This window comes from Microchirus variegatus, assembly GCF_963457635.1.
Source record: "Microchirus variegatus genome assembly, chromosome: 4".
NCBI lineage: Eukaryota > Metazoa > Chordata > Actinopteri > Pleuronectiformes > Soleidae > Microchirus > Microchirus variegatus.
The window spans coordinates 21,312,213-21,335,253 of NC_139805.1; the positions used below are offsets into that span (position 1 = coordinate 21,312,213).

At 42.2% G+C, this 23,041-nt stretch overlaps 1 protein-coding gene across 2 annotated transcripts; it reads right to left on the minus strand.

The window, feature by feature from the left end:
- Positions 1–544: 544 nt before the first annotated feature.
- On the minus strand, positions 545–19,837 carry cilp2 (cartilage intermediate layer protein 2). Of its 2 annotated transcripts, none has more exons than XM_083887857.1 (10): positions 19,618–19,837; positions 12,286–12,363; positions 11,021–11,290; positions 10,142–10,324; positions 8,899–9,054; positions 8,492–8,809; positions 8,274–8,382; positions 7,623–7,780; positions 3,860–6,278; positions 545–3,760 (listed from the first exon to the last, which is right to left on the minus strand). In XM_083887857.1, the coding sequence occupies exons 1-9, from the start codon at positions 19,679–19,681 to the stop codon at positions 3,862–3,864; spliced, it is 3,753 nt and encodes a 1,250-aa protein (XP_083743983.1). In that variant the 5' UTR covers positions 19,682–19,837; the 3' UTR covers positions 545–3,760; positions 3,860–3,861. The 2 variants fall into 2 exon arrangements, with proteins under 2 accessions (XP_083743983.1, XP_083743982.1); XM_083887856.1 differs by having other exon boundaries at positions 3,850–6,278.
- Between the last annotated feature and the right edge of the window lie 3,204 nt (positions 19,838–23,041).

The following is a 23,041-nucleotide window of genomic DNA, read 5'->3' on the forward strand; positions in this document are numbered from 1 at the left end:
TCAGTGCTGATTTCTGGCAGGTCAGTTAGGAAGGTGTCAATGACAGTGTGGCTCAGCGCTCCCCCGGTCCTCCCTGCTGTGTTCCCTGTGGTGCACCTTTTTATGACAACAATAATTCCTCTGCCTAAACGTCTGTGTGTGCCGCACATGTCTCCTGTGTGCGTTATAACTCACCACCTGGAGGGTAACGCTGTTCTGCAAAAGGAGTGTTTGTAAAGTTAAAATAAGAAACGGAGGAAGCCACAATTCACATCATCATAATATCATATAATGAACGTTTTTTTGTTTATTGTTTCTCATATGTTCCTGCTGATTATGTTTGTGCCTTCCTCGTTTCTTGCGGGGACCACCATCTGATGTTGAAAATATCTACAGCTTTTCAGCAGCTGCACGTTTTATTTTTGTAGCGCGTGTCCGTTGTGATTTGTAAAGAGTCAATTAAATGATTCTGTTAGCATTTTGGGAAAATGTGTGTTTATTGTTTAATTCCCGTTTCTGATTGGGGATTATTTGTTTATTATCAGAGATGAACATGGAGCAAAGGTTTACCCAAAATCATTTATTTACAGATTCTTCATCGTACCATTAGTTGATTTCATACAATACACAATTTACACATTAAAAACTTAAATTTGGAGGAAAACAATGACATCAGCATCACCATGCAATAGTTACGTGTTTATAGAGGATTACATGTTTGTTTATGTTGTTCTTTTGCTGGAGCAATGCAGTGGCAAATATACAACTCGCTTTGTATACTCCAGAAAGTGGTGGAGAAGTTCAAGGATGACCTCCTGAATAAATTATCATCTCCCTGAGACCAAATGGACTGTGCAGAGGAGAAATTAGATGAAATAGTTCATTTTTGAATGACTGTTTCACGTGGGTTGAGAGACTTGTGCTTTTTTTTCCTGCTCTTAAGTTAAATAGAAATTTTGCGACAGAGAGGCGAAACCAAGAAAAGGATATTTGAAAATAAATCAACTTCATAATGTAGTTTTTTTTTTATCAAGCCAACCAAGCTACATCTGCTGTTTGTTGTATTCAGTATAAGAAAACCCTCATTTGCTGTCATTAACGCTGCCCTCGTGTCTGCACAGGTAATTATAAAGAGTTGCCATTTCCCTTTCCCGCACATGAGTTTGGTCATTAATCTGCTCTAACACTCAATAACATTCAGTTTTTTTGTCTAAAAAGGGGGAATGTAATATGTAATATTGGACAACTTCCTGTAGAATTAATTGTGAATTTTAATTTAATGGCATAAACATTATCTTTCTACTAAAATGGATCTTAGCGATGAGCTGGATTCAGGCTAAATTGCCCCGTTTTTGATTCATTTTAAAAACGTTCCGAAGTCATTAAACTCAACAATCGCAGAGGTTCTTTAATGTCTTTTGAAGTTCTCCAGAAGAGGCCCCGGCTAACTTTCCCATGCAAAGTCTTACATAATGGTTTACACAGCCTATTATTGCTACCTTGTCCCTCAAACTCCCCTGATAACTTCTCCTTATGAATAAGCCAATGCTCCTGTCAAAGCATCCACAGAGAAACCTGCATTCTTCCATGTGCAACCACTTTGGAAACCTGAGAAGCTGTAAGTGATGGACAGTGAGGCCAAAAACGACTAACATTTTCCCTTTCATTTTCTCCCCCTTCCCCCGAAACCAAACAGTACCTAAAAATGATTAAATCCATCACAAGATAATCTCGCTCATCTTTCTCTCGATGTCTTTGGTCTAACATTTCCTCTTGCTCTACAGCTGTTGGGAGCTTCTCAGCTGACACCACAGCGCGAGCAGCGCACCGATGCGTTTTTACACGACGTATCTCTTCCCACACCTGGATTCGATCTTTCGTCTCGATCTGAACTGTTCAGCCTGTGGACAGCCCCCACGGGGCTGCCATGAAAAAGAGGTCACACATAATAGAAGGTATCCTCTGCTGTCACTCTGCGTTTTTCTGTTTCTGAAGCGGGCTGCTCGTAATGTCGCATATAATAGAGAGTGTGAGGCTGCTCACTGGCACATTTTAGCAAATGACTAAAGTTTCTGCACATGGGGAATACAAATCTATTTCATTTAATATGAATCAGGCAGAGAAAAAAAACACCTTGAAGATTTAAATGTACCTCGGACTGGACCTTATTTTAGTGGTAAACACGTCTGACCATAATTCTCACTGCATTGTGTATTACTTAATCTCATCCTTTGTTTGCTCCAGAATTAACGTGTTTGGCTGTTTGCGAAAGTCTGGGGCAAACTGTTATAGGAATTCCCGAGAGATTATGTAATTTATTTTTTCTAATTAACAGGAGGCTTTATATTTACTTGTCAGCCTCTCCTAGTTTCCCTGCGGACCGTGGTTCCCCACATTAGCTTTTGGATTAGTTCAGCTTGGAGAGCTTCTCCCACAGGTCTGCCAGAGCCCATTTTGCAGATAAACAAGTTTGGAGCTTTTAATCACGAAGGGAAGTTTCTTCTTTTTAATGACTTCAGTTTAAAAACCCTTTTCCCCTCTTTGATCCAATAATGTATTTTTCAGTGGCTTGTAATGTATACTTACAGTTTACTGATAATGTTACTTTCACTGTCAGTGACCCGATTTATGGAAACTCCTTTAATTATCAATCTCATGTGTAACAACCGTGCAGGGGTTTTCATAATGAGGGGAAGACTCCACTGAGAGTTTGAACTCCCATGTTGTTCTCTGAAGCTGAAAATGTAATTCTGGTGAAAGCAACTGCATCATGTGGCAAAGCATTTAAAAAAAAAAAAAAAAAGGGGTTAATATATTGGAAGACCGGTTGCATAATCTGTAAAATTACATGTTAGAAAAATCACTCAAGATGAATCCTGTGCAAGATCTCTTGCAGAGATCCTGACCTCACCACCTGTTGCATGTACTTAAAGTCATTTCATAAACAAGCACCATTTTCCATGCACTGTGATAGTTTGTTACATGCTATTTCTAAAATGATACTGCGTATTTATTGCACACATTAGGTCACAGACACATAAAACCAACGACGATATAGACCCCATAATGAGCCTCAGTAACAACGACAAAATGACATGTTGCGGAATTTGATAAACATTTTTGTTTGGCGATGTACTACTGTGGAATGTAGGAATAAAAACTTTAGAGTGCATGAAATCCATCCTTGCATAATCTAAATCGGTAAGAAAGTAAGTTTGGCTTAGTCAAAGTTGGCGATGTAGCATGCTGTTAAATGATATTACAAAGCATGTCTAAAAACATCCTCAGTTCCCAGGGTGACGTGCCTTATGCCACTGCCTATTTCATGTGCACCCTCCCATTCAGTAGAAACAGTGCAATTTGTCAAAAAATGAGCTCAGTGTCTGGTACGGACAACTGAACCTCTCGTCTTTAATGCTGATCTGCAACGGAAAGGAAAATAATGGCCAATTTTGAAATGTTTGGGGCCTGTCATAGTATGAAATATTAAGTATTAAGAAGCATCAGGAAAAACACCCACCATGGGAAAAGTGGAACCCCACATTAAATCAAATGAGACCAAATCCAATTAAATAAATTCCAGTCACTGTGTTACATCTTTTTAGGAGAGAAGAAAGAGATTAATATACCAAACACTTCAAGTATAAAGTAGAATATCTTTACTGAATTGCTGTCTGCTTTGGTTTTGTGGTTTTCAGAGTCCAGAGGGAGTTCACTCAACAACAGACGGCCAAGATTTACTTGCACTACTTGATGCCACCATATCAGTCTCAAAGAATACCTGCAAATGAAAAGGAAATCAAGTATGAATAATTCAGCTTATATTCTATCAATGTAAGCATGCGTCAAAGCTATTTTTGGGAAACCTACTTCTAGGCACCTCTATTGGCGCTGTTGCGTGCGCATGGACATTCTCCTCCTGGTTGTAGAGCTGAATCTGCGATTCTGGGTTATGCTCTGCTGTTCTGAAGGATAGGCCACCACCTGGGTGGATGATCTCTGCATCTGCAGACCCTGCGACTCTCTCATGTCCCTCGCCATTTGAGCCAGTGTCTGGCCCGGATTGGTCTGCAAGCGCTGGAAGAGGCTTTCCCTGTTGATTTTCCTCTCAGGGCAGCTGAAGGTCAATGCCACTCCAGAGTCTGACTTCATCTCCCTGGAGAAACCGTCTGAGGTGCCATCAAAGCAGCGCCCGATAGCGATCTCCTTGGCTAATCTTGGATTCTGGTCTGTGACTGTATAGATGCCGTAGTTGTGTCCAAGGGGATCAACGGGAGCTAACATGTTGAATGCGTTTGACTCGTTGTTTTGGGAGACTGGTGGGTGTTTGATGAGATACTCGTGGAGGAGGTTGTTGGTGCCGATCCTGCGACAGTTCCCCTGTGGAAGGATTGCAATGAGGGACCTGTCCACTTCTGCTTGATCAAACAACATGCCACTGCATTTGAACTCCACACAGGCTGCCGAGGTGTTGGCCTCTCGCATGTCCCGGGTGCTGCGAATGTCTCTAATGCCGTAAAGTTGGCCGTTTGTTTCCCTGTGCGTCCCTCCCAGATTCCTTGACCTGACCATCACTTCCTTCTGTCCATGGATCTTGACTTTAATGAAGCATGCTCTGAATTCCTGGGGATTTGGCCACCAGGAAAGATAGTCACCTGTCCAGGTTGTCAAATCACTCTCCTCAAATGGAACTACATTGTATTCATACTTGTCCTTTTCCACTCTGAAGAATCTGAAATGATTTGCGTCGACAGGGGCATTCTCACAACCTATTAGGTTTCGATATGGATATATTGGCCCGTTGGTCTCGTCTAGATTGTTTTGGTTAGGCTTAGGCAAGTTGATTTTGAAGGCTGTTTTCTTCAGAGCTGGATCGTCATGATCCGAACGCTGATAGTCTATTTTATCTAGATAAGGCTGAGACACTCCAATGATGTTTGGATTCATTTTGGGGGAGGAAGGAGCTGCCTCCAATTCTTCTCCGCCCATCATTGCAGTAACATAAGCTGTGTAAGCATCGGGCCTCAGAGCGTCACAGAACGCTGGTAAACAGGCTCCGTTGGATCCAGTCAGGACACTGTCAAAGCGGCCCCATGCCCTGGGATTAGAAGAATATCCAGGTTTGGGCTCCAAGTTTATCAGAGTGATCACAACACCTTCCAGTTGTTCAGATGAAAGGAACTTGTCACTCATGTAGGCGCGGACCTTGACATAGCAGCGTCTGTTTTCAGGTACATCCAAGTTAAAGAGTCTACGTTCTCGGATCTCCATGTTGCCTATGAGGAACGTGCGCTCCTCTCGCTTGCTGCGCCCGTGACCACCGGAAGTCCTTGTGGTGTATGAAAAGTCACTCTCCTCCTCCCAGACTCCCGTGTCTGGATTCAAAGACCACAGTTTCATTTTGGGAATATGCTCTTGCATTTTGACATGCTGTGTGTCAAGGAGGACTTGAACTCCTCCAGCTCCAAGTATTTCCTTATTGGTCTCATCTCTGAAGTCAACAGAGAACATGCCGTAGGTCCTCAAAGGGAGCATGTCGCCATCATCATTCACAAAGTTGAGATCGCCAGGCGCAGCCGCAGCAGTGGTGATGTTTCTCGGGTCAATGAACGTGACACTAGCTTTTACAGTCCCCTCATAGATTTCTCCATTGTCTTTGTGAAAGGAATTGGGAGGAATGACCAGCTGCCCGATGGGGTCTTCCCCTTTAATCTCTCCGAGCTCAATGGAGTTGGTTTCTCCTGCATTGATGTCGATTGGTTTCTTTTTTCTCATCACCTTCACATCATGGTAGATTGATCCTCCTTTCTTGTCCAAGATGAATACTTTAGGTGTGTCAATAAACTCCTCAGTGGGATCAGCAAAATTGACCACCAGTCTTTGTGTATCAGGAGTAATTTGCAACGTGAACCCTCCCTGGTATCCAGTGGTGCCCATCCTCTCTTTACCGATGTAGATGTGCCCAAAACGTAGAGGGTCGCCATTGTCCGCCGAGACCACTCTGCCTCGAACTAGCACAGGTGGCTGCACGCACTTCTGGCAGCCACATTGCATGACAGCCTTGATGGGGAGGTTGTATCTCCCGCAGTCAATGATTCGACTTTCCATATTCTGGACCCCGCAGCAGAACCCGGCACCATCTCTGCAGCGTGTATCAAAGTCTAGAGAGCCAGCGCATTTGTTGTGAGGGCAGCGGCCAGCATTGTAGTACTTGGAGTTAGTCCCAGGTTGAACGCAGTCCAGCGGCAGTCTGATGAGGTGCATCTCAGGGGTGGAATTGCATGCCGGTGTTCCCCTAGCTGCAAATTTACGTGATAAATTACATTAAGCTTGTGTCCATATGACACATATAAAATAGTAGTTAGTCATTCACACACACACACATACACACACATCTGCATGACCTGAACATGTATATGAGTGGCCAAGCTGGATGTCTAGTATGCATGAAATGGTGATCAGACATGAAGTTGAAGATTTATTTACTAACTATACAAATGGGAGTTGGAAAGACCTGTTATTGGCTACATTTACTAAACAATGGATGTGTATGATATTATGGCTGACCTTATAGTCAAATATCTGTTCCAGGTTCCCATGTCCCAGACAGACATAGAGTGATGCATATGAAATATTGCTACAGATGAAGTTGATGGCTGTACAAAGACGTTTTTACTCTAGTGTATCAGGGTAAATGAGGGAAGGGACGTTTACGATCCTGCTCTGGAACACAGGTGTTTTCCTGGACACGTTCAGTGCCTTCTGCTGAAATTACTTTTTGAATTCAGGGGTTTTCCATGGCCTAAAACCCTGTATGTTAACCAGTGTTTTAGCTAACTAGCACTTGGTGGATAGAAGCAACTCAAACACACCTATGTGGAAGCACATATTTGTCTGAGAAAATACTGGGTTTTGTAAGGAAATTGGAAGTGCTGTTTTGATTGTGTCCAGAGCCATCTCACACAATAAAAAAAATCCCCTTTTTAAAAACTGTAGCTTTGAGCATTATAAACAGAAGAAAAAAAAGTTATCTCCCTCAAACACAGCCAGATTTTGCAAGCCTTGATGTTTTTATTTTCCAATTTTCTCTGCGTGTAATGTTTTGACTTCCCTGTCTCCCTCAGTTGTCGGACACTGCGGTTTTGTTTGAAACCTGTTAATGCACGGACATGGTTCGTGGGGTTGACTTAGCTTGAGCTCAGCGCTGACATTCCTCTCAAAGACTGCATTCAATATCTGTGGTAAGCTGCTCTTTCTACAGTAAATGGACTGTGGTTTGTGGTTTTTTTTGTCGCTGGTCTTGCTTGAGTATGTGTTGAACTATGACTAAATATACGTCACTGTCAATTGCGCTGGGATAACAGCCATCCAATACCATAATCCCATTGTGCCCGCTTGCTATCATCAAAGTTAACAGTTTTTCTCGTGGCTGACGACGATGAATTACCATTTACGTTACATCACTGTGACATTTAGTAGAAGCGAGTCTTTGTATCGTTTTTAAATTAGTTTTTCGTGTGACTTAACGTCGTCTCGGCTGCATCAAAACCAGCGTGTTTCTGTGGTAAATTCTGTCCTCGTATTGAATAACTACACTTGTGTTCAGACATTTTCTCAGTTAGAACTCTTAGATGTATATATACCGTTCACAGTCAGAGTAGCTGGAGTGGACTTGATGTTGCCTGCTGCGCTGCTGGCTTTGCAGTAATACTCTCCCGAATGCTCTGGCTTCAGGTCTCGCAGAACGAGGTCCTCTTCATATTTGTGCACCTTCCTGTCTAGCAGAGTCCCATTGTGGTACCTAAAATATAGTGACAGTCATAAAATAGGAGAATAAGAAAACCTGTTGTAATGTATAAGTAGAGTAAACCAATGATTATTTTATGTGGTTAGTGTCATCCATATAGCTCAAATTACTACAAGATAGTTGTGTTGCAGACCTATTAGTGCAGTTTTTACAACTGTTTTGGATTCACACCCAAAAGCTTCACTGCTTTGCTTGACTCTCTTTAATTTCCATCTCTTTGCAGCAAAAAGGATTAGAAAAAAAAACTAAACAGCAGATGGGAGTAAGGTATTAGCTATAGAGCTTAAGGAGACAGCTGTTTTTCAGGTCCAAGTCAGACTTTGAAGTAACTGCCTAATAATAATAATAAGAGCATCTACGGGGAGATTATTTTATATTACTCCGCATATAAATTCTTATGGGAAAGTTATATCTCAGGTTCATGCTATTTCTGGCTTTTTATGCTTAATAACTATTAATAATGTGCCAACACTGCGATTCATCTCACCAGTAGTATTTGTCAGGTACTGGTGACCCTGTTGCCTTGCAGCAGAACAGCACGCGTCCTCCCTCATAACGCACTTTGTCCTCTGGGTGCTTCACAATGTACGGCTTTTCTGTGGGAATTAGAAAGCAAGCAAACTCTGAGACGTCAAAAAACTCAGCCTAAAAACAATAAATATTGTGTTTTGAGTCACAAAAGTAAGTGTTCTTTTATTGACTTACCGGCCGATTTGAGGACGGCTTGCACCCAGGACATGCCTGTGACGTTACTGGATGTGGAGACGGTGATCGGGAGAAACTTGTCCCTCCTGATGTTGACCAAGGTGGAGCTGGAGGAGCAGACTCCCTCAACTCTGAACTGACCTTTGGCATCTGTACGTGCGTGGATGACTTTGGGCTGGCTGGCGAGTGTCACCGATGCCCCCTCCACAGGGACGCCGGCCACACTGTGGACTTCTCCATGCAACGCGTGGCTGTCGCACACGCAGTGGCTGCAGTCCTCACTGGGACGACCCTCAGTGCAAACGTGTTGACATTTGGCTGTTGGTAGTAAGACAGAAATCAGGGCTGGAATTAGACACAAGTAAAGAAACCGTATTAATTAAAAGTATAAATACTGTATTTATCACCTGGGCATGGACTCTTCCCGCATTTCTGTATATCAACAGGCCGTCCAGTACACTGCACCGTCACTGAGCTCCTGACACAGGTCCTCCTCCTTATCCTGCGACCTCCACCACAAGTAACAGAGCACGTCCCCCACCGGCCCCAGGGACTCCACTTGGCTGATCACACAGAGAAAAAGTGTGTGATTTGAAATGCAATTCCCTCATTAATTCAATCATCATCTAATCAGTGCAGTGAAGTCTCTTTTTGCTGGAGCACCCGTCCTACCCCACCAACTCCCGAGGCAATAAACGAGCCATTAAATTGTGCAATTATGGGCATAAAATGTTGATGATTAAAAAGTGCAAAACTGAAAGACTGATTGCAGATACCTAAATTGAGATACTTTTCAACAAAACCTAAACTGTAGGATTCTACAGTCTAATTTCTAGGATTCAGATTTCATCATTTTACGCAGCAACATATAATTTACAAGGAGCCTTATTTGTGTTGCAGTCAGTACTTTTACATGACAAGAAAAATTGTGTTTTGCCAGACTTTTAAAGTACTTAATATTGGTCCAACTGAAATAGTTACGATGGCATGTATACATTCAGTTGGACCAGAGTCTGACTCGAGCTCTGTGCTCTGTGCATGTGCAGGAATATGAAGAAGCTGGTAAAAGGATAAGGCAACAGCAGCAAAAACATGGCAAGATCCAAGGTTGGCACATTTGTTTGACTGACAAGGAGACTGATTTTATGCTCTGTCAGCTTTAAAGAATTTAGTATTTTAAACTCAGTGGGAGCTGAAAGAGGGCAGATCACCTTCATTTGATAAATCGATTCCCTGCTATCACTCGTGTACTAGACTTATTCAAATGGCGTAGTCTGTGCTTCCGTGTTATATAAAGCTTTATAAAGAAATGCCAAAATAAGATTTCTTATTATGGTATAGGTCAGAGTCAAGGGTCATGTCCAGAGTGACTCGTTGGCATTTACATGAAAACCTTCATTGAGGTAGTTCTTCCTGTTTTTGCTGCTGCTTTTGCGGTATTTCAGTAACATTTTAATGAGCACATTGACTGTTTTGGCTGAGCTCAGCAGCTGGAACTTAAAACCTTGGACACTAACTAATATTAATATGTCTTTGTCTCATATCTGCGACCTGAATTCTTGCTGATATGCGACTTTGACCGTTTGTCTCGTCTGATCCGACCACATCATATAACCGTCAGAAAATACAGTCCTGTGTTAAGACTCTCACCAGTGCATGGCGGCGTGGAGCACTCCCTCCTCTCTGAATGGTGCCCCTGGCACGCTGGCACCAACAGCAGAGGCGTGGGCTGGGTACTGACGCATTTCCTCTGGCGGACCTGGACGCCGACATCATCGCAGGCTGTGGTCGAACAGGGACCCCACTCACTCCAGTCGGTCCAGTAACTCTGCACTGAAAAATACAACGTGAAGAGCAGGGTGAGACTGACTGACTGACTGAGAGCCGACATGATGATGTGATGGGAGTTATGAGTGTGTGTAACATTCGGAGGGTTTATTGACAGAAATTGAACTTATTACCCATTTAGTATGTATAATTGCTTTCAGATAGAGCTCCTTTGGTTTTTGAATCCTGAGCTTAAACCTGTTGTATGTAGCTGAGGCAAGGGTCTTGCTTTACGGAGTATATCACATTTTAAGATGCATTCATAAGCCACCAGAGCAGTAAATGAGTAAATGTCAGAGATATTGGAGAGGGGAGAGATTTGTAAAAAAAAGGTTGTTCACATCATTTGTGGTGTGCAAGGACACCATAGTTCCTTGATATGCTTGGGAAATGTAGAGGAAAAGGTAGGAGTCATCCCTATGTTTCACACTAGAATGTAATAGTATACTCCGGTAAACCATGGGAGCCAAAACTGAAGGCCCACATGCATTATAAAGTAGTTTGACGCGGTTGTGAAAGCTGTTTAAACACATTCTCACTTGTCAAAAATCCTTTTAAAACTAGGGTTTTATTTGGACCAGTGGTAATGCGATATAATTCTGACAGTGACAACAAAAACGTTGATTTATAAGCTTCAAAAATGTGCATTCATGCAGGAGTTTGAGAGGTGTAGCCCCCTGAGCTGCAGAGGCATCGACCTACCCGGGGAGCACTGAAAGCGAACGTGGTAGTTGGAGCAGGCTCGTCCGTGCGGCTGCTCTTTGTTGACGCACCAGAAGCCCTTCTCCAGACTGGAGTGGACCACTTCCCCGGTGTCTGACGCCGCCACCCAGTCCGTAGTGCGAGCCTCCATGGCCGTGGGCCTAGCGCACACTCTCTCCCTGTAATAGAAGCGGATCGCCTCCAGGCGCTCGTAGTCTCCATTCCCCCCGGGATGGTCGATGTTAAACCAAGACGTCCACTCTGTCACGCCTGGGTGCAACATGGAGGGTAGACGGAGTCATGAAGTCAGGAAAAAAAACAATTCAGCTGCAGGATCAGGGATAAATGTGAAGGGGTGAAAGGGGGTCGTGGGGGACTGGAGTTGGTTTTACATGAAGCGGAGACACGGGTCAGAACGCAGGGAGATTGAACAGGAGGAACACGAAAGGAGATGGGTTACAAACTCTAAGAGCTGGTCTGCTACTGCCATTTCAGCATGACTTCATTTTCCCCAGAGAGCTCTGCATTGTCCAGGTTATTTCAAACTCCTCTCTTGATTGATGAAGCGTGTCGTCTATAGTTTTATTTGTATTTTTTTCATTTTAGTTTGCTTCATGTTCCACAGAAAGAAAAAAAAAATATGAGTAATTAAAAATAAAAGGACGGCATTTGAAACACACAAAGGGAGTTTGTTTCATTCACAGGGTCATATGTTGCTTCAGTCTTTTGGTAAATGGAAAGGAAAATGACGGAGGGTTAAGTCATCAAAACCACGCACATTCAGATTTTCTATCTACTTTTTTTTAAAAATTTTGCTCTACAAAAAAAAAAAAATCTTCCAAGGTAAACTGGAGATCTGGTAAAATCTTAGTCCCCATAGATTTTTCATGTAAGGAATGTATTTTGCAACGTAATTAAGTGGATACATGGATGTAAATAGCACTGGTGCTACATAGGAGGGAGATTTTTGGTAGTTTGACATATTGATAAAAGGCTGAATCACTGACTGTCAGTTTATAAAGAAAATCTTTATTTGCTTGAAATGCAACTGTGGATATTATAGTAAATTGTGGCTTTTGGATTTTACAGGTTTTTTAAGATCTGTTTCTCACAACTACTGCCATTGAAGGTGAAAAACGAACTTCATATACTCATCTTCTAACTTCACTCATTTCACCAGGATCTTATGTAAGCTCTTGCTGCCCCTCCCTGAAAACATGAATAACCACAGCCGGTTAGCAGTTGATATAGCGTGTTGTTATTACCTGTTGTTTGTGTATCAATGAAAGGACTGAGGGGCCCTCTCCTGTCCCTGTCCGTCTGGATCCTGCTCCTCACAGATCCTGCAAAACGGGAAGACAAGTCACGACCTTTTAAATTGATCCCCTACCGCTTGAGATTTGCCGTTACTGAATGACACGGTTCAACATGAATGAACACACACAAGATAAACACAAGCACAGTAAGTCCATTCTATTTTTGTCTTTTGTCCTTTTAGAGAATAGACGTGGCATACAACATATGTCATGTGAGGAAAACACTTCATTGACTTCTAGTGTTGCACAGAATAGAAGATGTCTGTTTGATCCTCCTCCTGATCTTTATCCATATCTCCCCCCCTTCTTCTTCTTCATTAAAACACAAGAACATCTTCATCCGTTGTCTCCACCGAGCTACTTTGCATATCTCTTCTTGACATCTTTCAATTTGTTTTTTTCTACCTCTGCTTTGTCCCCGAATTATCAAATCCTATTAGAGCTGCATCCAACCATTATTTTCGGAATTGAAATAGTTTGCTCCATAAAATGTCAGAAACCTGGAAATGACGATGTTCTCGAACGTCCACAAACCAAAATGATTCAGTTTTAACGATTTCTTTGTTATGTGGAGCAAAGAAGCCAGAAATCTTGTTTTTAATCATGAAACAAACTTCAAACCGATTCATCGATTATCAAAATAGTTGTTTCAGCTCTTAATCCCGTACATAGTGTGCAAACACACACACATCTGAATGCACATTTTCAATTACATGATATATGATATATTACATATCACGTGTGACCCCTCAAAGAAACACACACACCTTTTTTGTACATGATTATACCAAATACATATAACGTGTACACACACACACACACACACACAGAATGCCTGTGTGACTGGGTCATCATCTCATTGATTGGCAGTAGCCGCCGTGTGATTTGTTCAACATCCACATGTGACATGTTCTCCCGTGTGCTTTGAAGGGTGATGATTCATTTTCCAGTGCGTGCTAATTTTCTCTTGCGCTTAGAAACGTCAGTTGTTTGCTTGACATTTCATCTCTGCGGTTTGCAGCTGGGGCAGAAATAAATGCCTCGGTCCGTGACGGAAACAAAAGTTGCTCATGTGGTGTGTGTGTGTGTGTGCGCGCGTAATATGTGCAAACACTTAGGACATTCGCAGAGACGCTGCTGAGTTCATGAGCAGAGACTCCCAGCACAGGGGTGAGTATCAATCCCAGTCTTTGCTGGTTTTATGGCTCACTTTAAGTCTTTATTGTTATGCCAGCACATTTCTTTTTTCGAGCGTGAATGTTTTTGATAGGTTTTCGAAAAAAAAGCAGCTCAATGGAACAAAGGCCCCACTGTCCAAAACAAAAAATGCATTACATAATGTAAGGAGTCAGCTGACCTTCAAGGTTGTTGTTATTTTTCCTGCACCTGGCTTTAAAGCTATTGGATGGTTTCCACATTAACTTTGTCTCTCTGATACTACAGAATGACTGGATAAGGAGAGGCGAGCGCTTTCATACTGATCTGCCGTGCAGATGTGGCTCCACTTGCACATTTTCGATCAGTAAATCAAACAACTGTTTTTTTCCACTTTGTCTCTTTTGTCTCCTGATTTCTGTCTGCACTGATTACACCTTAAATGCAACCAACGTTTAATATGACACTAATTTGGTGATTTGTGCTCGCTCTGGAGTCGAACTTTAAAGAAAGAAAACAAACAGGCCCTTTGTTCCAGTTAATTAAGACCGAATTAGAGAGTTGCGGCTAATTAATCGCACAATTTCTCCCGAAAAAGCATGCAGCCAAGTGTTTTTCGCAGAAATCATACAGCGATTTCTCTTCTCCACTTGTTACGTAACATCGTCTCTCTTCCCCAGCTCACACCAAAACAAAGGGAATTCACAGAAGAAACAATTTGGCTCCTGATAACCATTTCCACATGTTTGATAATGAAAGGAGCAGACGGTTCTTGGAGTTTTATGGGGCAAGTAATGGTTTAAAAGTTGAAAAGAGGAGACTCCGATTAGATTCATTATGGGGTAGTGACCTTCTTTTGTGGCGTTTGTGAACCGGCTAACCTCCTGCGGTACAACTCGCAGAGTGTATTCTTTCTATGAGTGGCAGGTGAACACTTTATGAATTTTATAAGTCAGTAGCTTTTAATGGGGCACAGCTGATGTGTTAGCTCATCCAGACACGGCAGAAGGATCAAGGTTAGAGCTTATGATTTCCTCCTTCTGTGGTACAACATGAATTATTTGTCAGTGAAGTCAAACACAGAAATCAATGATTATATATTATAGATCTAGTTTGGAACTTAAAGGTGTCATATGTAAGAATGTGGCCAAAAACAGTTACTACATTCAAATTCAAAACACCGAGGTCTTTTAGGTTTCGTTTTCTGACGTAACTGGCAACCCGTGGTTGCTCGGCAGCTGAGACTCTACTGACTGCAATGATTGGTAGATGGCGGTAGGTGGCGCCACATGCAAAAACATGATTTCAAAACATAAACATGATTTGCAGTCTGCAAAATATTTTTTTAATGCAAATATTTTGTCTGTACTGTTGTTGTTGGTGAGTTCAGTTTGTTATATGAACATTATTCCTGAGTCTCTGTGACATATTAGGAGGATTTTATGGCCAATTGCTTTAGATTTATTACATAATGCACCAATGTAACCACTGTGACAAAACTACCATATTTATCCCAAACCGTGACCATATATAAAACCAAATGGATTTTGTACATAAATCTAACTTTGATGTGTAACCATTGTCGCATCATAAAACAGATCTTTTCTTTTTAATATTTTTTTAACTTAAATGTGCATTATATAATAAATCTAAAGCAACTGGCCATAAAATCCTCCTAATATGTCACAGAGACTCAGGAATAATGTTCATATAACAAACTGAACTCACCAACAACAACAGTACAGACAAAATATTCACATAAAAAAAAATATTTTGCAGACTGCAAATCATGTTGATGTTTGAAATCATGTTTTGGCATGTGGCGCCACCTACCGCCGTCTACCAATCATTGCAGTCAGTAAACTCTCAGCTGCAGAGCAACCACGGGTTGCCAGTTACGTCTGAGCTACAAAGGCAGAGAAAACGATACGTAAAAGACCTCGATATTTTGAATTTGAGTGTAGTAACTGTTTTTGGCCACATTATTACATATGGAGCCTTTAAATGTCGTAATGTTTAAGTTAAAGTTCTTGGAGTAAAAAATAATGAAAGCAACAAAACCTTTGACCATCATCACAAAGATAATGTCACATTTTTGTTGTTGACTCAGCTGTCTCACCCCGACCTCGTCTTCATGTGGAATTTGTTCCTCTGCAACAGCGGTTTCCGTCTTCACTTCCACGATAATTGCTACAGCTGCCGAAGGGATTTGTCACTTAAATATAAACATGTGTTGTGATACTGTTCTCCTTCAGTTTAACCCCTGACATGAACTCTGCTATCATAAACCCCAGTCAGCCGTGTGATGACTCTCATAAACCATTGACAACAAGGTACATGATGGTGGCACAGGTATGTTGGATATACAGTAGTTCCACATATAGCTGCTTGAATTCCACAGTGTAAATAACGTGCCTGTAACATAGCTACTGGATTAGCTCGTACCCATCCTACAAAGCAGTCATTGTCATTTTCACCCAGCCTGACCTTGTTGTGACAACTGCAAAGTCTTATTTTAGACTCCCAGCTTTTGATTTAACGATTGACGTCACGGCGGTTCTTTCTGAAATCTGGCCCATGTGCTTTAATGACCAGGAGACCCAAAGGCAAAAACCTCTATTAATACTCAACCGTGAGTCTTTGCAAAGGACAACTTCTCATGTGTTCACTGTCTGAGCAGGATTTTCTGAGCCTTTGCCAGAATCCAAAGCTGCAAAAAAAAGAGAGAGCGAGAGGGAGAAGAAGGAGGAAAATGCTGAATTTTATGAAGTTGCACCCAAAATGGCTCCAGTCAGCTTTGAGAAATACGCCTGTGCCAGATGTACGTTGGCCCAGAGACGAGGCTTAAATTAAAGTCTGGGCCCTGTTGATAATATTGGAGATCCTAACAAGAGGGTGACGACGTGTAAACACTGACCCTCCCTCCCCCTTTGTAACGTAATGGACAAAGTTAAGCTCACTGAGAAAAACAAGGCTGCACAACATACACTACCGTTCAAAAGTTTGGGCTCATTTAGAAATGTCCTTATTTTTGAAGGAAAATCACTTCTTTTTTTTTTTCAATGACTATAACATTAAATTAATCAGAAATACACTCTATACATTGTTAATGTGGTAAACGACTATTGTTGCTGCAAACGTCTGGTTTTTAATGGAATATGTACATAGGTGTATAGAGGCCCATTTTCCAGCAACCATCTCTCCAGTGTTCTAATGGTACATTGTGTTTGCTAATCGTGTTAGAAGGCTATTGGATGATTAGAAAACCCTTGTGCAATGATGTTAGCACAGCTGAAAACAGTTTTGCTGGTTCTTTGACGAAAGAAAAATCATTATTTCTTATCTTGTCAACGTCTTGACTATATTTTCTATTCATTTTGCAACCCTTTTGTGTGACTTTTAATAGAAAACACAACAAAATTGTATAGGTGACCCCCCCAACTTTTGAACGGTAGTATATATACCTCGACAAGAGAGTGTGATCGGCGGTGTGTGTGCCGAGGCATCCGTCACAGACGTCTAGACTTGTTTAAATTTAGCTCAACCAGATTATGTGGATGCATTTAGTGAGTGGGGGCCTGGGTATGTGATGATCTTTTTGCCATGTCATATGGAAGCTGTTTATGTGTTTGGCTGGCGTCTCCGCTGAGGTGTTTGTGGTTACTGAGGAGCTTTTTTTTCCCTCTCCATATCCATCGCTCTCTTTACCTCGACGCTCCTTATTGTCAAAAATCCAAGTCTGATCCCTTAAACATCTGTGGCTCATTAAAAAGTCTTTCTTTTATCCTGACGTTAACTAATGATGCAGATCAACCTTTTGATTAAGGGTTTTACAACAAAAGGTTTTGTGTTATTGGATATTTTCCCCTGGATTTTTTCTTTTTTGCATTAAAAATATCGGGAAGTCCGCGTTTGATTCTCTGCACCTGTGTTCAGGTACGGAGCCAGGAGCTGGAAATAGCTCAGTCAAAAGCAGCTGATTAGTCCTGCAATAAATAATCATATCTTGGCACATTCACATTAAACTTGTTCAAATAAATACATAGAGAGGATAAGAAAAAGCTCGGAGGTTGTCACAAATGGGAATTTACGCTTTTTCCATTAATCCTCTGTAATTCCTGTGTCAGTCATTAAAGTCAGCTGGCCAGACGGCTCTGTGTTTTCTAGCAGACGGTGATCAGCATCTGGAAAACTAACCTGTGTGTCTTTCTCCAGCCTCTCAAATAGAAAAAAATAGTGTACAACCAGAGAAAGGTAATCTCTGGTAATGGATGAAAGCAACTTACTAGGTGGTAAAGCTGCCGCAGTTCCCCTTGAGTTACAGCGGGAATTCATCAACAGCTGCCGCGCTTCGAAATAGGAAAGCACGCGCATAAATCTGTCATACGGTGTACGTAGAGAGTGACAGAAAACAAGGTGAGGAGAGAGCGATTGATGGAGAGCGGCAGAGAGACATGGGTGGAGAAATGTGAAGGAGAGAGTTTGATGGAGCGATGAAAGGCAGAAGGAGACAGAGGTGGTGGGGGGGGGGGGGGGGGGGGAGTATGTGTGGGGAAATACCTGAGGGAGATCGGGATTCAAAACACAAAAGGCAAACAGATGAAGATGAATGGACACATGGAGAAATGTATTAGTTATATTAAAGCTTGGAGTAAGTAAAAAAAAAGGGGGGGAAGGAATGAGTGAAAGCTGTTGTGGTGAAGTCATTTATTGGCTTTCCTTGATTTGTGATTATTGCTTCCTGTTGCCGTGGCGATGTTGCATGTATAGGGAGTGCTGGGTGAAATGAGGACACCACCACTGCCGCCGCCGCCGCCTTACTGCAAGATGTGAAGCAAGGCACAATACATTAAAAACTCTTGCACTTCATTCCAAAGTTGGTGTTCTCTTTCAGTGGGAGTCGATCTGAATCCCCATTCACAGAAGTGTCATCTAATCGTATAATACGGTAATCTGCAAGTGTCACAGAACCACTGCGCGAGACGTTTTTTTACGACTCCGAGTCCAACAAGATATGGAGCCCATTAAGGTGTATTCACACTCGTACGCTTTTATGAACTGCCAGCTCCTTTTCCTTTAAAAAAAAAGTTAATAGGGAGCAGCTGTAAGGCGGACAGAGTGACAGCTTTGGGGGGGGGGGGGGAGTGCTGCTACTGGAGTTATTCAGGAAGTGTGGCAAGTCCTTAGAGGATATGATAAGAGTGAGGATTTGGGGGCAAGAGATATGGACAAAAGGGACGGTCCACCACCGTAAAAACGGGGGAATTACACTGAGAAAAGAGAGCAAATACTTCAGCCAATATTAGAATCTGGATCACTGCATGGATCTGAGGACCTCAATTATAACAAACAACATTTTTAACATTATGATTCCAGCATGATTTCCCTAAACATGCATGAAAACGTCTAAAAAAGTCTAAAAAACATCTCCTGTATCAACCAGTTTTTGTCCATCAGCCACACCTGACGCTGCCATAAAGCTCAAAGACATACACGGCAGATACGACAATGGAAAAGGCCAAAGTTCAGATTTTACACCTTTAGCTCATCCCTCTGTGATGTGTCATGAATTCTGTTCCAAACCAAAAGACGGACACAGGCGGCAATAGCGTAAGTATCGTCTCAGATTAAACACCTCAGCTGCGGTCGAGCTGCGCGGCCTTCTCCAGATCTGGTCTGAAAATAGCAGCCAAGTGTGCTCGAGCCCGCCGTCGTTATGGAAACGAAAGTGTGATCCTCCCTGCTTTTCTTCTTTAATTAAACCTGCACCGCAGGGGGGGTGTGAGACGAAGCAGAGGTGTAACTGTACACAATCCTGTTTAACCTTCTCTTCAATCACCAGCACGTGCTGCTGATTAGCCCGGCGGTGGCGAAGCGTGCTGGTCGAGTTCATCGTCTGTGATTATAGAACCACTGAGGGTGGTCACCCATGAGCTCACCGCCAGTCCTGATAATCCTGACATCCTCTGGGAGGATGCCGTCAACCGTGCAGTGATGTCACACACACACACACACACACTGACTTTCTGTCCTCACCAGAGAGTGATTGAAGTGACTCATGTCAATGCAAAAAAGAAAAAAAAAAAAAAAAAACAGCAAAAAGGAAATAATCAGGGTTTTTCTTACCTTGGCACTGAGCCACTGAAGCCAGCACAGACAGCAGCAGAGCCACTTTGTTCAATCCCATCATGGTGCGACCCCCTCCTTCACTGACAGTTGACTTAGTTTTCACGACAACACAAAAACTTCAGCTTTCAGGTCAAAGAGTAGAGTGTGAACCAATCAGGTGTGAGGAGTGATGCTGCAGAGCCTCTCTCTCTCTCTCTCTCTATCACCACCTCGCTCTTTCCTCATGTGCGAGTCAGAGTTGCTGAGTTTGGAGACGAGGAGATCAGGCGTTTTTAAAAAGAAGGGGCATCAGGACTCCACACCAATCCAGCCCCTCTCAGCTCACCATTGGCCAGTGAAAAGTGTAACATCTGGGTCCCCCATATTATCTTCCCTAAAAAGGTGAGGGGTATGGTGGGTGGGAGAGAGAGGGAGAAAGACACTCATACAGAGAGGGAGGGAGTGTGTTTGTGTGTATGTGTGAGTGTGTTGCTCAAAATAAGGTGTTCTTCTTTTCTTTTTTTTTTCCCAACCAAGGTCTCATAAGTTGACTCTTTTGTTGCACCAATATTGAGGAATTTCTGGCACAGAGCAGGTGTGTGTGTGTGTGTGTGTGTGTGTGTGCTCAGAAGCATATGTGGACGCAGCATGTTTGTGTACAGCTTATGTGACCGTTCCTGTTAACCGTCCAGTCAAAGGATTTCCACTTTTCACTCCCGCGTGAAAATAAAGACACGTCTAAAATCGTCCTCTTTAAAATGTCATGTCCTTCACTGCCCCCATCTGTCCCCCCCCCCCCCCCTCGTCTCGCTCTCTGAGAGTCCATCTCACCCATGAAACACAGGACAGCACCAGATGGGGGGCTTTTTTTTTCTTTTTTTCTTTTTTCTCTCTCCCATGCTTTGACTTCTGGTTCAGTTTTGTAACTTTTCTAACAGTCTGATTGCACGTCCGCGCTGCCAAAGGAGTGGAAGTGGCGTCATATGGCATGCCATTCAGGAAAAACGGCTCAAGACGCAGACGGGGAGACATGCCTATATGAAGTGCAATGTCCTCTGGTTTATTTGCAGCGCGCTAATTGATGCTATTAACTAATGATGCTTGTAAAAACCCTTGGAAATTAAACAGCACATTAAACCCAGCAGTCTGAAAATAGAGCGCAACATAAGCTGTTTTTTTTTTTTGTAGAAATTTATTTTCAAAATAAAAGCACCTTTTATTGGTTAATCTCTGACATTTTTCATCAAATTCATTAGTAGAAAAACAGATTCAATCTTTTTTTAAATACTGTATCTTTAAAGCTCCCTGTGATTTAAATGACTATTTACATTTTTATTATGCATTTTCTTACTTCCAGTCCACTTATGTTTATGGTCAAGTTTACTAGGATTTTTCAGATAAAAGTTTTATTTACAGGAAAAGATTCATTCAGTGATTCCATCCCATTTGTGAAGTATGCTTCATTTGCTTATTTTCAGATGTCTGCTGCTGAGACACTGATGCGTCTCCGTATTACGTTTCCATGTCCAGTTTTCCGAGTAACTTTGCCTCATTGTTAAGACATTTTAACTGACAATATTTATTTTCCATAAACAGTTTGAACGTAACAATTTGCAATTGTTCTCATCTTCAAAAACACAGGGTCAAGAACAAGCGCTGAAGCTTTTATTCTTGCTCTCACTAAATCATTTAACCACATTTCATCTCCGTGTAAGACTATCTCTCGCTGGATGTTAAAACAAGTGCAGCTGTCAGTTGTGATCGTTCATTTCCACGGCATCTCCGAAGCTCAACCGTTCTCGCTGCAAGTGTGAATGACAGAGTGGCGACAAGTCGTTGTGTTCCTGACAGGGATTGGACAGGCATGAAAGAATCAATCCTCTTTACTCCTTTTGAAAGATTTAAAGGTCCCATATTATCCCCTATTTCTCCAAGTTAAACTGGTTCCCTGGTGTCCTAATGAACATGTCATGCTTTGGTCAAAATACCATAAGCATAAAGCACCACAGCAGTTCAATCACCCTGCCAAAACAGACCTGTTCAGAACGCTCTGTTCAGTAGTATCTCTTTAGGTCCACCTTAAAAAAAAAAAAAGTAAAACGAAACTTAAGGGACAGGAAATGACATCAGCCACAGAGGCTACTGGGAGCTAACAGCAGTTAGCAAAAGTGATCATTTGCAGGCTCTAGCAGACACATTGCCGTCATATATAACATGTATCCACTGGACAGATAAATCCTCTGAGGCTGGAAGTTTGTGTAGAACTCTGTGCTGCACTGTGGAGCCAAGAATAGAACTTTTCTCGGGCTTCCGGTTTTCGAGAGCCCTCTCCAGCACTCTCACGTGTTTTACGGACAAAGCGGAGCTCCGCGAGACAACAATTGAACGATTACAGTCCCAATGAGCGCGGAAATCAACATCGCGTGACTGAGAAGGACCACAAAAACATGAGTGAGTCATTTTTTTATTATTAAGTATTAAAATGATTAAAAAGTTGATTTTGCATAATATGGGACCTTTAGTTCAAGAACCGGATTGACATTCCTTTTCACTGACTATCTGCATCGACTCACATGTGTGTGTTTGTGTGTGTGTGTTTGTGTGTGTGTGTGCGTGTGTGTGTGTGTGTGTGTGTGTGTGTGTGTGTGTGTGTGTGTGTGTGTGTGTGCGCGCACACACTGGACTTTATCATTATTCGGAAGAAGCTCCGTTGTCTAAACACACATGAGCTCATTTATAAACAGCTCAGCCACCTCCGTGTTAGTCATACTCACCGGAGCCTGAGCTCAGTCCGCCATAGTGCGATCGCACCTGTTTATGTTCATTACTAAATCCAATCCATTTGGAAAGCGATAAACAAGCAACAGTGTGCGCTCATCTGGAAAGCACAGTCGTAATCGCTTGCGATGTGCATAGAGCACAGCGAGTAGCCTGTTGATTCGTGGCTGTTGTGTAACAAACAAAGTACATAGACACTTTTATTTTAGATAAACTGATAAGGTAACCCATGCTTTAATAACCACTCACCTCTTTATTTATAACTTCCCATCAGTCAGTCCACACTCTCACGCCTGCAGTACGTGCAAGGTTTTTAAATGATTCCTGTGTGAGATCATATTTCTCACATATTTGCCTCTCTGTCTCCTAATCAGTTTTGGGAGTTGATTTTAAAAGTGCATAAACTTGTTTTTGAAGCCTTTCATGGATTGGCTCCCTCTCACATTATTGACACTTTAACCAGTTAACACCTGCCTCTATTTTCCAAAATAACTTTTAATGTTTAAATAGTGTATTAACAATTTAAAACTAGGAAAGCACTCGGAGAGCACAGGCCTCCGCCAAGGCAGCTCAGCCCCCCATAAATGAATGATAAAAATAGTGATAGCATAATAGATAGTAGAATTTAATAGGAGAGTAATTTATGATCATACAATTTTACTTC